The sequence below is a fragment of the Sinohyriopsis cumingii genome, chromosome 1 (genome assembly GCF_028554795.1).
Source record: "Sinohyriopsis cumingii isolate HCF-2022 chromosome 1, ASM2855479v2, whole genome shotgun sequence".
Classification (NCBI taxonomy): domain Eukaryota; kingdom Metazoa; phylum Mollusca; class Bivalvia; order Unionida; family Unionidae; genus Sinohyriopsis; species Sinohyriopsis cumingii.
The window spans coordinates 45,780,518-45,797,485 of NC_142961.1; the positions used below are offsets into that span (position 1 = coordinate 45,780,518).

Sequence of the window (16,968 nt, forward strand, 5' to 3'; positions counted from 1 at the left end):
GGATCTTGAGAATTCTTCTTAGGCAGCTGTTGATGAAGGTCTGAACTCTCTTTACGGTTGACTTGGTGGTTCTCCAGATCTCTGCTCCATACAGTAGGACTGACTTCACGTTGGAGTTGAACAGTCTGATCTTGGTAGTCAAGGAAATTTCTTTGGAGCTACAGGTCTTCTTGAGCTTTCCGATCCTTGCCTTGATATCTGCATCTGTGCCACCCTGCTGGTTGATAATGCTGCCCAGGTACGTGAAGGACTCCACTTCTTCCAGGGTCTTCCATGCAGTGTGACTGGGTTGTTACTGACGTAATTGATCTTGAGGATCTTGGTCTTGTCTTTGTCGATGTTGAGGCCAACCTGTGCTGATGTGGCTGCCAGTATGTCTGTCTTGTCCTGCATTTGCTGCTGACTGGGATAAGAGCACTAGGCCATTGGCAAAGTCCAGGTCCTCAGGTTGACTCTACAGTGTCCACTGGATCCCATTTCTCCGCCCATTGGTGGACAGCTTCATAATCCAGTTGATGGTGAGAAGGAAGACAAACGGCAACAGCAAGCAGCCTTGTTTCATGCCAGTCTGCACTAGGAAGCTGTCTCTGTGTTGTCTTGCATGAATGACTCTACAGGACATTGTGTTGTAAGCATTCTTGATCAGGTTCACCAGATTGGTTGGGATGCCATAGTGGAGAAGAAGTTAGCAGAGTGACTCTTGCTCCACGCTGTTGAATGCCTTCTCATAATTGACAAAGTTGATGTAGAGCAAAGATTTCCACTCCACTGATGCTTGACTATGATGCAAAGAGTTGCTATTTGGTCCGTACACGATCTGTTCTGTTGGAAACCCGCTTGCTTGGTCATCTCATACCTAGGTCGACGACCTCCTTCATCCTCTCCAAGAGAACCCGGTTGAAGACTTTGCCCGATACCAACAGGAGTGTGATTTATCTGTAGTTGAAGCAATTGCTGAGGTCACCTTTCTTGGGAATCTTGATGCAGTATCCCTCCTTCCAGTCAGTCGGTATTTCTTCTTCCTTCCAGATCTTCTCAAAGAGGGGGGTATAGCATTTCCACTGAAGCCTCTAAGTCTGCTCTGAGGGCTTCTGGTGGGATGTCGTCAGGTCCAGCTGCCTTGCCGTTCTTCGGCTGGGTGAGGGCTTCCTGATACTTCTGCTTTCTTCTGTTTCTGCTCCTGGATTTTGCACAATGTTTCAGCTGAAATCCATGACAAAAAATATCCACAGAATAGTATACTGTAAAAGAAAGATCTCTGTGTGGCTCCAAAAATGTTACAAAAATTAGGCATATTTAAAATGGTACAATTTAATGATGTCAAAGAAATTGACACAAGAAAGACTGAATATCACTGTTTCTATTCAGATGTTTTGAATGACCTTTTCTGAAAAATATACATGTTAAATTAAAAGAGGCATCAACTGATGCAAATTGCAGCGTGCTAAAGGTGTACTCTGTGAAATAAACTACCTCATGAAATTCACATAGGTAAAGTATTCAGATACATATTTGAGCATGTCCTGTCAAAATCAAATTGGCCCAAAACTTTTGAACGCTGCTTGTTCTTTCATAGCAAAAAAGTCATTACATATCTTACTAGTCAGAGTATTAAACTTGGCCATTCCTGTAGTTCAAATCACCCCTTTTCAGAAAACTTGAATCAGTAACTCATGCTTAATTTTGTTGTCCAAGTTCACTTCTACCAACCCTTTACAAATTAATAGAAAATGTACATGGATACTTAATATATTTCTTTGTGAGTTTCTGTTTCATAAAAATCAATCAGATTTTAGTCCCAGTCATCCTTTAAAAATGGCTTGACTATTAAGGTTAGATAAAACCTTAGAAGGAGGCAAAGCTTGTAGGGCAAAGCATCGCACTCAAATATCTCACTGAACTTGAACCTCTCATTCTTTTGTGGAATGATTCAACTTTTAGCTCAGCATTTGTAGTTGTAATGAAATGTCGGTCTTGAAAGTCTTCCCCATTATATACCTTGTCTTGGAAGTCCTTTTTTTCTTCCTGGACTTCGGTACTACCTTTTCTATGGTAGTCACAAATGTACCATAGTGTGATCACTGGAAAGACCATAGAAAGGTAAGGACAGTGCAGAGACCATCTAGATGTTTCAGGATAGCTGAATCTTTTTAAATAGATAGATCCATACTCATCATCAAACTATGACTGAAACACTGTACTTCCTATCCCAGTCTGGTATCAGGTCCCAAATAAACGAATCCTGTCCTTGCTAAAACGTTGGGAGTAGGTAATCTTTCCTATCATTAAGCCATTTTTAAATGTGTTAATTCAACTGGCACAATCACTGTTGTCAGGAAAGGAGACCAGAAATTTGTATTTTATTAACTTGGAGTCTGCATTGGGTCCCTCACTTGATTCTTGCTGTGTCATCATCCGTCTTGGTTACTGTCATCATGGAACATTTTTGATACCAGAGCTCAGCATCTCCATACAGTAAAGTGTTGTGGTCTGGAAGCTGCATTTGTTTCTGGTATAATGCATTTGGTGCTGTGAATGTTATCTATCATTAATATTATGCATGGCAAACTAGCTTTAGGAAGGGAAGCTTGGGTCATGAGAAGTGTAGCTTTTTTATTGGTCATTTTCAACTCACCATGAGATTGCTGATTATGTTGAATTGTATCCATGACTTTGCAGGGTGTCAGTTCTGTCAGGGTGCTGAACAAGATCAAGACAAGTGACTTCAAACTGTTGTGACAAATTGAGAGTCTCAAACGATTGTCTTCTTTGGCTTGGCATTGGCATTTCAGTGTTTCTAACAAGGAGTCCCACAAATCAGTGACGAAACCTTCAACTTTCTGGGGTGGCACTTCAGACTGGAATTCTTTAAATTTTGTCATGTGTGTGCAGAACATGGTTCTAAATTTTTTCCAGAAGTGCATTTTTGCATCTCCTGAATGTGGTAACACTTTTTGGGAGCTACTGAACAACTTTCTTTGGGTAGACTCTTTTGGACTTTGGGAAACATGGAGGGTGTCAGTTCACATTCACTCAAGTTATCTTTAAATTGCTTGCATGGATTTTTTAGCTAACACTTCCTCTTGTCTGTGAGACAGTAGGTACATTGTTGCCTCATACTTTCTTCTGCTTTTTGACTGAAATGGTGTGATAATTTCTTCTTGATTGCGACATTTCATTTGGCTAAGTTTTAGACACAGAGTACATTATATATATAGGGACTTTCCCAAGGAGTATTCATTCAGCTGTCAAACAGTCAAGATACAAAAATCAACAAAACTTGCCCTTCTGGTCAGATAGTTGGCACAACAAACTACAGCATGATCAGAAATTGAGTCATTCAAAAGTTTACTTCAGAGAAGACAATGGACGACTACTCCTCATCACAAGAAAAAGTCAAGATACTTGCTGTATCTGTCAGGAGGAAGGACAGTGGGCTCCAGAATACCTACAGCATCAAAAAGCGAGACATGAGGATTGAGACAAAGGTTGAGAGAACTGTTATCATTGTCAAGAGAAAGGACACTGGTTTTCAGAGTGTCCTAAGAAGTGAAAAAAACAAAGAAACAAGAGTAGGAAAAGGAAAAGTCTTCTGAAAATGAAGAACATCCTATGCCCATCAAGAAAGGCAGGAAATCCAGACCACAAGAAGAATGTGATGACTAGGAAGAAATTCAGAGAGACATATCGAGGGTGAAAGACGAAAATGGACTTGTATGATGTGTTGTGAAATTTCATTGTGATTTTTAGAAAAGAATACAGAAAAGAAAAGTAAGTGGCTCTTTGTACTGATTTTTATAGACTATGGATAAAAACACATGCACTTATACATGCACACCTTTCCATAATGGGGTAAAGTGATTTTGAATAGTGTATATGGATTGTTGAATGATCCACATGCTGTCATGGATAGTATGTTTGATGAATTACATGTAGTTTGTTTCAACCCTTGCCTGTTTGGTCTGGTAGTTGGTGTGTGGAGATTACACAAGACATTTTGGATTGTGTGTGTGTGGTGTATTAGATGGTATAGGTATGTTTGGATAGTATATTTGTGTGATTTCATCTTCTGTTACACAATATCCTAATCTTCTGATAGCTGGTGTGGGATTTTAGGCACAACACAAGGCATTTGGGATAGTTTGTTTGGGTATTGAATGGTATGGTATAGGCATGTTTGGATAGTTTGTTTGTGAGATTTCATCACCGTCTACACGATTCCCTGTCTTCTGATAGTTGATGTGGGCTTTGAGACCCTACACTTGGCATTTTGGATTGTGTTTGGTGTATTGGGTGGTATAGTTGATGCAGTAATTAGTATGTTTGTGAGATTTCACCTTGTTTTAAACTCTACATTAACACAAGGCATTTGGGAATTGTTGGTAAGGGATGTTGGAAGGTAGAGGTGATGCAGTGGATAGTATGTTTGTTGTATTGCATGTAATTTGTTTAAAATTCCTTCCCTGTTTGGTATGATGGTTGTTCTTTGGAGAATACACAAGGCATTTTGGATAGTGTGTTTTGGTTCTTGGATGGTATTTTTGTGGTGTGATGGATAGTAGGTTTGTGAGATTTGATTTAGTTTTTAAAACTCTTAAACTAACACAAGGTGTTTTGGATATGGGTTTTTGGATTGCATAGGTGGTGTGATGGTTTTCTTAGTTCAGTCATTCTCCATCTTGAATGTTGCATCAGTTCACTGCAGATGGATGTTAGGACACCTATATACTGCATACAACACTGCACGCAGCTATCATCTGATTGGAAGAGACTCGGCACTCTGAATTTATTAATGCAATTTTGGATTGGTGAAAGATGTTGATCTGTTTAGATTCAAGCTGAGACTATAAATACCAGTGACTCACCTCATGGTTTTACCTGTTTTCTTACCAAGATGTGGACAAATGTTGAGTTGTCTATCCTAATTCCATGGATACTGTTCAGCCTGGACTACCCAATATGTGTGAAATTCATAAGCTGTCAAGAAGATTACAGATACAGCTATTTGGAAGAGAAGAATTTATGCGGAGAGGCAACATTGTCTGAAGAGCCTAAATGCACAGTCCCGCTGTGAGACGAAGTTTAAGGAAGAGAAGAAGACCAGTGCAGTGTCCTGTATATTAACCATCTTTGGTTAACAAACCCCAGCAGCCCTTTTCAGGCCACTCATTTGCCTGTCAAAAATATTCTCTTTGACTAATGTCAAAAATACTTTTTGTCTTTGCTCTCTACAAGTATTGTCTGTTTTTGACTCCAATCACAAAAGAATTGTTTTTGTGTTGTATATGTATTTTCTCACCCATGCGACAGAGAAATCTAGCTCTTTTTGCTAACCTTACTTATCTTATCTCAGTCTAGTCATCTCAGACCAGTCATCTCAGTCAAGGTGTCCATGCACTCAAAACTACTTTTAAAAAACAGAAACCCTTGTTGTCTTCTGCTGTGCCTGACATTGTTCTAAAATCAAACAACAACAGATATATAACAAAAACATAGTAACTTAAGGTCAATCCATCTTTGAGAACACACCATACAAAAACATTTTGAGAAAGACAGAGACACACACGCATACAATGTCAAGCTTTTTGATATGCTGGTACGTTCCACACAGCATAGTCAATTTTATCCTAAATGCAGGCCTAGCTCAGTACAATGATGCATGTCAACATCATTAAATGTAGCTAAAACTACCTAACTACTTTTAAATACTTCGTGTGAAGCAAATTATGTACTGTTAGCTACATTTAATGACGTTGACCTGAAAATTGACTGTGCTACAGATAGGATAAAATTCTCAATGCTGTGTGAAATGAACTATGACAGAAAATGCTGATTCATGTACATAGACTATAGACCTATACACTTCATAGCCTCCCAACTCTCTTAAAAACTATGGAAAACTTTGTAACAGCCAGAAATGTGTTATGTCAAACATGCTTTATTCTAATTTTGTTAAGCATCTCCATTGTGCCCCAATTGAATAAAAAATATACCTAAAATATTTAATGACAAATAATTCACTTACCAGCCACAAGGAATCATTTATCCGTCAACACATTAATCCATAAGCAAATTTCACAGTAGCACTTGCCATATTTCCAAGACAGAAAAATAAATTTTCATAGAATCTGTGAACTTGAAAGGTTAGCACATGGTTGGTTATCTGCTAGGAGGGTCTTTTATACGGTGTGTGTGTGTGTAATTTTACAATCAATGTTAAGGACAACACAAGTATGTCACAAAGAAATTCAACTCCAAAAAAGAAAAGGAGAGCTATACACGATAGTGACACAGATCACTAATTGCCCATGAATAATCTAATGCAACATGTTGCTCTTCGTTACAGCTTGTACTAAGTATAACTACAGTAGAGCGGAATACCAGTATTGTTTCATTATTTACAATATACCTTTTTGAAATTGGAACTGATGAAAATGAAACAGTTTCTTGTAATAAATATTAATTATTTATTGTCAATTTCATATAACATCCATATATTAAATGTGGTAATACCTCATTACTATGCGACGTTTTATGTTGTTATTTTTCTTTGCTCGCACATATAAACTGTGTACTTCGGACGCAACGGTCAAACCACAGCCGTGATTAACATATTTGTATTCATGCATTGCATGTAAACATTGGGACATGAACACTAGTGAAAAGTTCTTTTTACTTTAAAAGGAAAATATTGGGTGAGAAAAATAATATGCATTGGGTTTGGACCAAGACAATGAAATCCCAGTTGCGGGGTTCCATTATATGTCTCCCCACGAGGCTTGCCCTGGTGGGGAGACAAATAATGTAACCTCTTGACTGGGATTTCCTTGTCTCGGTCCGAACCCCAACATAGATTCTATATGTCTCTATTCATTTATGTTGACCTCAGAAATGATTTTATCCCTATGAACATTTAACATAGACTTTTACATGATGATGTTCATCCATCGGTGTCGATGAGGACCATTTGATGTCATCGATTCACTGGGGGTTCGTACGGAGATGGCTGATCAGTCCGATCCGGGCCTGGAAGAGTCTGTTGCACTATGGATATGGATGTACCAGTTGCTGACCGGGATTTGCGCAGATCACGCCTTTAGCTGTGTCCACCAGTCTTTTCTGCTCAAAGGCTGCTGCACCAGCACTGACTTGACTGCACCAAGCAGATCGGTTAGCAGCGACACTCTCCCAGCTGTCAGGATCAAAGCCTAGGTTCTTCAGCGAAGCCTTGAGGGTGTCCTTGTACCTCTTTTTTTGACCTTAGTGCAATCTCTTGCCTTGGTTTAGCTCTTCATAGAAGACCTTCTTAGGTAGGCATTCTACTGGCACGTGGACAACATGGCCAGCTCATCGGATACTTGTCATGCCAGCCTTAGTGAGCACCTCTGTGTTTGGTACCTTGTCTTGCCATCTGATTTTCAGTAGTTTTCTCAGGGAGCTCATATGGAAGTGGTTCATTTTTTAACGTGATGGCTATACACAGTCCATGTCTTGCAAGCATAGAGGAGGGTAGGGAGAACAACCGCTGCATAGACTTTGAGTTTGGTGGTAAGCTTGATGCCTCTCCTATCCCAGACATTTGAGCGAAGTCTGCCAAATGTTGTGCTGGCTTTGGCAGTCCTGGTGTTGACCTCATTGTCTATGTGGACTGCTTGTGAGAGGGTGCTGCCGAGGTATGTGAACCTGTCTACATTTTTGAGCTTTTGGCCATTGACAGTGATGGATGGTTCCAGGTAATGTTCTCCAGGAGCTGGCTGATGCAGAACCTCAGTCTTGCTGGTAGAGATGGTGAGTCTGAAGTTGGTGCACACTGGAAAAAAGGTCCATGCTCTGTTGCATGCCTGCTAGAGTTGAGGGCACAGTCATTTGCAAACAGCAGGTCGCGAATGTTCTCAACTTGGACTTTGGTTTTGGCTTGAAGCATCCTCAGGTTGAACAACTTCCCATCCAGACGGTATTGGAGACATACTGCAACATTGCTTTCCTTGAAAGCATCCATCAACATTGTGGAGAACATGATTCTAAAGAGAGTGGGGCCTAAGATGCATCCTTATTTCTCACCATTCATAACTACAAAGGGTTTGGAATAGTTACCCTGGTCCTGGACTCTGACAAGCATGCTGTCATGAAACTGCCTCACCATTTCAATGAAGACTTCTGGACATCCAAAATTTGGCCATGATCTTCCAAAGGCCTTCCCGGCTGACAGTGTCGAATGCCTTAGTCAGGTCCACAGAGGTGGTGTATAGCTGGACATTTTGTTGAGACACTTTTCTTGCATCTGCCTGGCAGCAAAGATCATGTTGATGGTGCCTCTCTCCTTCTGAAGTCACACTGACTTTCTGGCAGTAGGCCATGATCAAGGTGTTCTGTGAGTCTGTTCAGCAGTAGCCTGGCAAGGACCTTACCAGTGATGCAGAGTAGAGAGATTCCTCTATGGTTGTTGCAGGATTGATGATTGCCTTTGCATTTGTAAATGTGGATGATGGATGCGTCTTTGAATTCCTGGGGTATGTGTTTCATCTTCCACATCCCATAGAATGTCTTTGTTAGTCTTCCCACTAGCTTAGGTCCACCAGACTTGTAGATCTCAGCTGGGATGGAGTCTGCTCCTGGACTTTTCCCACTAGACACTGTTGGAGGGTTAGGGTTAGGTTGATCTCCACCTGGGGTAGATGGTTGATCCCTTCATCATTGATGGAAGAGGGTCTGTTAAGGATACCATCAAAGTGTTCCACCCAGCAAACCAGTATCTTCTCCTTCTCGGTTATGAGAGTGCTGCCATCGGAGCTCAAGAATGGAGCTTTGCCAGATGTTACTGGGCCATAAACATCATGAACAGCACTATACAAATTCTTCATGTCGTGTCTGTCAGCAAAGGACTGGATATCATCAGCCTTTCAGCTCAGCCATGTGTCCTGCATCTCGTGCAGTTTCTTCTGCACAGCTTGGCAAACTCTGCTGAAGGCATCTTTCTTTGCAGCGGACTTGGGGTCAATGGTGTATGCACAATGGAGATGATTCTTCTTCTCTAGCAGGGATTGTGTTTCTTCACAGTTCTCGTCAAACCAGTCTTGGTGCTTCTGCGCAGTGATGCCAAGGGTTTCATATGCAGTAGATTACACCAGATGTTTGAAGGCAGCCAGCATTTTTCTGTGTCATTGGTATCAGAGTCTGTGGTTTCTAGCTCGCTTGTCAGAGCTTCAGACAGAGCTTGCTTAGTGTTGCAGACTTTCAGCCTGGAGACGTTGAGTCGTTTTGGGACATTAATTTCCTGTGGATGTCTGGAAGGTTGAATTCTAAGATTCATTAGCATGTGGTCTGTCCAGCAGTCAGCACCACACATGGACATCCTGCCTGTCATTCCTATGGACTAAAATGTAGTCGATCTGATGCCAATGCTTAGACCGTGGGTGCAACCAAGCTGTTTTATTGCAGTTAGGCAGACGGAAGATAGTGTTTGTGATCAGGAGATCAAATGTTGTGCACATCCTCAAGAGCAGATGTCCATTGCTGTTGGAGTTGCCAATTCCATGTCTACCAATAACTCCCTTCCACGAGATGTGGTCCACACCAACTCCCTCATTAAAATCACCAAGAATGATCAGCTTGTCTGAGTTTGGTCCTGAAGCAGTCAGAGTTTCCAGATCCTGGCAGAACCTGTCTTTGGCTTCCTCTGAGTAGGTCATAGTTGGTGCATAAGCACTATTGAATGTGGCTTGCTTTTATCCATGTAAGGGTAGCTTCAGCATTATAAGCCGGTCATTAATTCCCTTTGGAAAATTGAGAGCTTATTCACCAAACTTGACAGCGAATCCAACTCCAGATACACAACATTCATGGATGGGTACCACGTCTACTCCAGAAAAAGGTGTAACCAGCCCCAACTTCAGTCAGTTGGCCCTTGTAGGCCAAGTGAGTTTCACTCAGGGCTGCTATCTCTATCTTGTAGCGAGCAAGTTCTCTTGCAATCAGGGCAGTTCTTCTCTCTGGTCTTTCAACCTCTGCATGATCCAATAGAGCGTGTACGTTCCACGTGCTTAGAGTGAGTGGAACCTTTCGGGTTTTCTTTTGTGTTTCAACCACAAAAATGGGATTCCCTCCAGCCACGGTAAGCTGGTCGGGGTAGATGAAGCAGGCTTTTTTTTAGGGCACCTTTTCTAACCTCTTCCTCAGGCTACAGAGGTAAGCAACGCTATCCTGAGGAGGTCTGCTTAGTTGCGCAGATGGCTGCCGACATCCATTTCTGCTTCAGATCATTGGAAGACGACCATGTGGCCTGAGCCTCCTGCATGCAGGTCTGCCACTATGGCTGCCATTGCATCTGCACCTGCCGCATTGCAGCTTGCCCATCGCCACATGACATGGGCAGGGCATGGGTGATGACATTAATGACTTGCATGTGAGTTGGATTAAAGTGAGAAAGAGTTGCGCTGCGTCAGCCGCACTCTATCATCCAGGCTCCACTTTGTCCAGTTGCAAGATGTAGCCAAGACAGCTGGAATGGAGACTGGATGCAGTGGATGACCAATGCATCCTTCGTGTCTTGCCATGCTCTTAGCGCTCCACATTGCTTTGCTGGGTCCGCCTTCCTGCCCATTGACCAGCTGGTGGTTCCTCCGCTCAGTCCGCTGGGTCCAGTCTTCACATGCAATGAGTGATAATCCCTGACTCACCGGTGGTTTGAGACCCGTCGGTTACCCTCAACCTGGTTTGGCCGGCCAGTCGAAGCTGTAGCCTGTGGTGTGGCCACTACGCATGCTATGGCTTCTTGGAGCCACATGTGAGAGCTGAGTGCCAAGTGGAGACCAAAGGTGGACAAGCTACTCCCAGGGGGGTACAACTGCTACCCCCCACCAGAGGTACTACCCCTCCATGAGCACTCATTACACCAAAAGAATTTTCCATACCTACCTAGTGTATTGTGTATTGAGGTCTGTCACTTGTAACACTGTTATCATTTGACCCCAAAAACACTTTTGACCCTATAAATAGTTTGGTCTCCCAAGTGTCATTGCCATGTTAAACCTTATCATAGGATCTCCCATATGTCCCTGAGGTGCCGGTCAGAATTTTGCATATGGAAAATGACATTGTCCTCCTAGTGGCATATACAATACTGATAAATCTGAAGACTAATAATGCAAGAAATATTAAACTTATATTTTATAATAATAATTATAATAATGACTTTATTGAAAGAGGGTAATACAGTTAGCTAAGAACTAATCTACCTTGAGGACCTCATACAAAGGAATTTATTTTAGCTGCATCTCTGAAGCCACTGGATATATTGGGTTTGGAAGAAGGAAATAGAGTGGGCATTTCTAATCTCAACTGAAATACTATTCCAGAGCAAAGTTCCAGAGTATTGGAAACTTTTTTCTTTTCTTATTTGGTCTGGGAAATTTTTACTGTTTGCAGACATGGATAGCAGGTGGGGAGTATTGCCAGGTAGCCTGTACTGAATAGTGATTGTAAATATCCAGGAGTACTATTATTGGATATCCTTTATATTACTTTGGTTTTCTCAAACAGATTTGGTCTTTAATAGATAATATTTTTAACTTAGCAGCTAAATTTGTCTTGCTTTCTTTCTGGATTGATATTAGCCCTAATGCTCTTTTTTGAAGATGTGCCAGCTTTGCTATGTTTTTATCATTTGAATCACCTCATACTGTATTACAGTAGTCTAAATAGGGTTGTATGTAACTGTTATGAAATAGTTTTCTGTGCCTTTCAGGGAGAAAAAGTCCCTATCCTACTAAGAAACCATAAACTTGAATTGACTTTTTTTGTTGATATGTTCAGTCCATTATAGGTTTTATCTGCCAAAACACCAAGTAGTAAGTGGTAGGTCATTAACTCATTTACCCCGATCTTGCCTGTAGGCGTGATGAGGCTGTACGCTACTTCCGAGCTCTGCAGCATCAAGTTCATTTAAGATACACCAAAGAGGCTGGTATTACAAAAAGCAGACAGATACAGCTCTACAATGATACCAAATAATCTGGACGTTCTAGTTGTACTAAAAAATACAGAGGGAAAAACCTAATTTTTTGGACCCATTTTTTTTTCCACCCAAAATTCGCTCAGCGGAGTCTGGATTTTAGAAATTTTGGCCTCAGATGTAAGGCAGACCAGTCTGAACTGCACATAGACAGGTGAACCTTTGCAAAAACTTGGATAAGGTGGGCATTTGGAATAAAGAGTGGTTTCCATACAAAAATGATGGGTCCATTAAGCAAAAAAAAAAAAACGAACTCCAACTTTTACCCTTCTGCTCATGCGTGTGCAAAATAACCAATGGCAAATGATGTTTCTAATACAGCTACGCATTAGTCTCATGAAAAATATGTTGAAAATCGGTGTATTATGATATATTCAGAAATTGCCCCCAAAATGTCTTTCCTACTTGCATTGCAGGCGAAATTGACAAAAGCTCCAGGGCCAAATGGAATAGTAATGGACCTAGAATTGAGCCTTGTGGTACTTCATATCTAGTTGTTCCAGGTTCAGACAGAATATTATTTATGTAAACATGTTGTGTTCTCTCACTTAAGTATGAAGTAAACCATCTAACTGCTTTCATCACATTGGTAGATTTTGAGTTTCTTCAAATGGATTTCATGATCCTCGATGTCAAAAGCTTTCCTGAAATCTACAAATACAGATCCTATTATTCTACCTTGGTTATGTGCTTGAAGCCATTTATCAGTTAAGGAGATCAAGGCAGTCTCACATGAATTTTTCAGTCTAAAGCCTGATTGATTAGGGTGTAACAGCACATGTTTGGTTAAATATGACAAGAATGAGTCATGGACATGTTTTTCAATCAGTTTTGACAAGTTTGGTAGTATTGAGATTGGCTGGTAGTTATCAGCATCATCCGTAGAACCAGATTTGTGAATAAGAGTTACTTTTGCAGTTTTCCATATTTTGGGGACAGATGAGGTTGCAATACTTGAATTGATTATGAATGTTATGCTATGTAAAATAGCAGAGGCAGAAGATTTAATGAGTCATGGGCCAGTCTAATCAAGTCCTGTAGGTTTCTTGGTATTAAGTTCACTGAGACATTTTTAACAAAGTTTTTTGATACTGATGGGATAGAGAACAGACCTCCTTAGATATTTTGCTGCTGCATAAATTTTTAAGTTCATTAAAGCTGTTTTCAATCACTGGTTCTTTTAATTTTTGTGGTAATGTTGGTGAAAAAATCATTGGAAACATTTGCAGTGTCAGCGTACAGGTATGTAATTATGTTCAGTATTTACATACAAAAGTGAGTACATGCTTATCCCAGATAATGCAAATTTTGAGATTTTGTATAGATGGAATACCTATAGTTTTTGTCAGTAGTGTGTTCCCCATTCAAATTTTAAAAGGAAGGAATCAATTTACAGAAATGGAGCCAAATGACTGAGTGCTGTAGGTCTTATTGTTAATAACAAAGGTCAAATTAGATCTTGAGCAAGACCATTGTCCATTTAAACTGCTGTACTATTTCTCTTCTCTCTCTATCTCTCTCTCTCCAATAACAAATAATCTTTACTTAGATGATATTACCATGCTTCTCCAGTTATACTGGCTGCCAGCAGGTATAACCTATTGTACTGTAAAATGATGTTAAACCCAAAACAGGTGCAACAACAGCTATGCTTCCTCAAATTTTAATTACTCCCCGGGGTCCTGAGTGGTCCAAAGCACTCACCGTTACGGATCACTGCCATCTCACCTGTCTGCGTGGGTTTGAGTCTCGGGTTCGGCCAATGTGGATATGTGAGAAAACTTGCCAGTAGCTTCTCATGGGTCGTTGGTTCTTTCCGGGGTTTATCCCAGTTTTTTCCTCCACTATTAATATTGGCCGCTATGTATAGCCTATCATGTGCTGAAAAATGACGTTAAACCCTACAACAAAAACAACAACATAATCACTCCTCTATAATGCTATAATTGAATGTCAGAAGAAATCCTGCATTATGTTAATGAGAACTCATGCATTGGATAACCATCTGAACTTGTGTAGTTTTGTTTTACTTAAGCCAGGTGTGAATGCAATTTATGAATGGATATTGTTTTTAATTTGTTTGACAATTTTCATTCTTTTTACTGCAGGGAGAACAATATCACTGACTTCCATGTCATCATTTAAAATGTATATTGCGTGAACTGGAGTAGAATTAAGGGCATGTACACATTTGTAGATTTGATAACATAGTCAATTTGAAGAAATAAAGTAATTGCACAAAATTAGTATTAATAATGTTTGTGAGGCAATGTCATTTGATTTGGCATTATGTATTATACATTCTCTTAATTAGAACTAGCAGATATTTAATTAAGTGAATGATTTTGTTTTCTCAATATAAAAAAGTAAGCAGATTCTTTCCCAAAGAGATAATGATGTAAATAAATTGGTGCCTCTCCCTTTCTGTACTTCTTTAGAGCATGCTTGCAGAGGTCATAAACAGTAAACCATACCCATTTTATCAAGGCCATTTCCACTCTGTAGTGGTGATCGGATGCAACTCCCAAAATTACATATACATGAACTTTTCTCATACAGGAGAAAAAAAATCTTTCATAAAAGTATGTAAACTAACTTTACTTTTTTGTTAGTGAAGACTAGTTATTTATAAAACTTACTCAGATATTTATCACATTTTTTAATTACTACAGTAATAATACCAATTCATGATAATCATCAAGCACATATCTGAATTTAAAGATCAGTGCAAACTGTGAAAAACATACCTTACCAAGCCTGACTTTCGCAAAACTTTTATCTCAACCCAGAGTACATACTCAGCTCTGTTTTGGATCAGTCATCATTGGACATTACAACAAGAATACTGTCAATAATATAGTTTTGTAATGGTTGTTTATAGAGGTAGACATCTTTGAGTCAAGTTGATGAGTAAGTAATCAAATTAAGATATTTTGTCAAAGTTGGGACAGGATTAAACGGGCTATATATGTTAAACCAATGTAGAAAAATAATTTTGAAAATGTCCAATAAATAATTCTTCCATGCATTTTCCATTGTCATTGGATGTCACTATTTTATTAATAGATACAATAGAGGCAGCTTAAATAGGAATTAATGGGTCCAGATTTCAGCAGAAAGACAAGTGTTACATGTATGTAGCCTGTAATAGTCATACTATGCTTAGAATGAAATTTGTACTTTGGCAATTAAGTGCTTTTTTTGAAAGGTTTCATCTTAAATTACCTATAGTTTAATCCATTTTTACATTTTGAACAGGGAAAATCAGTGAGCTTGTAATTTAGAAAATGAACTGGTGACCGTTGTTTGATAACATTATAATAACATTATATTGTAATGTTACAGTTTGAGTTTTACATTATCTACATCTTGAATTAATTATTAGTGCAATACCAGGATTTATTGTCATGTTAGGCTAAAACAACTATATATATATATATTAGGTCCTGTAGGAAATAAGCCAGGACAGCAGAATGGAACTGAATCACAAGGAATGTGAGTAATACTTCCATCAACTGCTTGCTAACTTCACTACATTTAATATCTTCCAATTGTTCTTTCATAGGCTATGTGCAAACATTTTTTTCTCAGATCTTTTTACCAAGACAAGTAAATTTAATTGTTGATATGAGATATTAAAAACACAAACTTAATATAAACAAATTATACTACTGAAATCTTGCTTTTCTCTTAGTAATGTTTTATTCATTGATGTTATTATAAATGCAATACTAAATTAGGATCAGATACAGGTTTATATTGTGTAGTTAAATTTTCCATGTAATTTAAATCTATCCTGAAATATATAGCATATAAATAAACATCTCTTAATTACAGTAAATTTTTAATGTTTTTTTGTTAGTTCCTTTAGCCTGTCACTATTCTTATGACGCAAAATATTTCTTACATTTATGTGCAAATCAAATGCAAATTTGGCTACTGCTTCATGTAAATGATAGTGTTTAATCAGAACAAACTGAAATAAAAATTCTGAGACTGTAATTGTATTAATATCACTGGCTAACTTAGTCTATACTAACCCCTGGTATCTATTTAGTCTGATATTTGCAGCTTGCCAAACTCTTGTCATATATCAGTGAGTAGTACTTCCTATGTGCCATATCTTGAAGCGAAATATATTTAGTGTTCCAGAGTTTATTAGAATTTATACATGTACCTGTTGTAGGTAAGGAAGAATAAAACATGAAAAAATGGAGCAGATAAATAGCTTAAGATACATGCATTGTTTTAAATTATGTATACTGTGTTCTGATATACTTGTAATGTCTTTGTCATTGTGAAGGATTAAAATAAAATGTGACAATAAAGTGACCCTAAGATTTTGCTTCTACCTTTATTGTTATGAATTTGTTTGAGATTAATAGATGAAACTTTGTATTGTCTCACATCACCAGTCATTTGCCATAGTAAGATCATTATGTTCAAGGTCATGGTTCAGTATTTTAATTTTCCTTTTGACAATGTAACTATAGATGCATTTGAGATTAAGCTTACTTTAAATACTTTTTCATCACTGTTAGAAGTTATGTCATGTGCCATAGTGTGTTTTGTCTTTTGAGTTAACGTTATAGCTCAGTATTTTAAATTTTCTTTACAGTTGTATCTTCTCTTCTACCCAATAGGTTAAGAGCCTTTTAGATTAAGGGATGAAACTTGGTACAATCACACATACACACACAAACATACATATATATATATATATATATATATTACAGTGCAGGCTGAGGCAATGGAAACCAAAAAGGTATTACAGTGGTAGGTTTGTGTGTTTGTAGACTTAATATAAATCAATAATTAGTACTCAAACATTTAAATTAGTGACCAATCATTCATAAATTTGAATCTTTTTTAATATATATAAGGTTCTTAAAATAGAGTTGGGTAGTTACAGTTTAATTTGAAATGAATTAGCTCATCAGGATACATTTGACAAGTAA

At 38.8% G+C, this 16,968-nt stretch overlaps 1 protein-coding gene across 2 annotated transcripts in view; it reads left to right on the forward strand.

The window, feature by feature from the left end:
* The window catches only part of LOC149806798 (uncharacterized), a 76,370-nt gene that overhangs the window by 24,151 nt on the left and 35,251 nt on the right, over positions 1-16,968 (forward strand). For both annotated transcript variants that reach the window (XM_089979295.1, XM_089979369.1), the window contains exon 6: positions 15,454-15,505. In XM_089979295.1, coding sequence (XP_089835421.1) covers positions 15,454-15,505 — 52 coding nt within the window. The remainder of the gene's footprint in view (positions 1-15,453; positions 15,506-16,968) is intronic.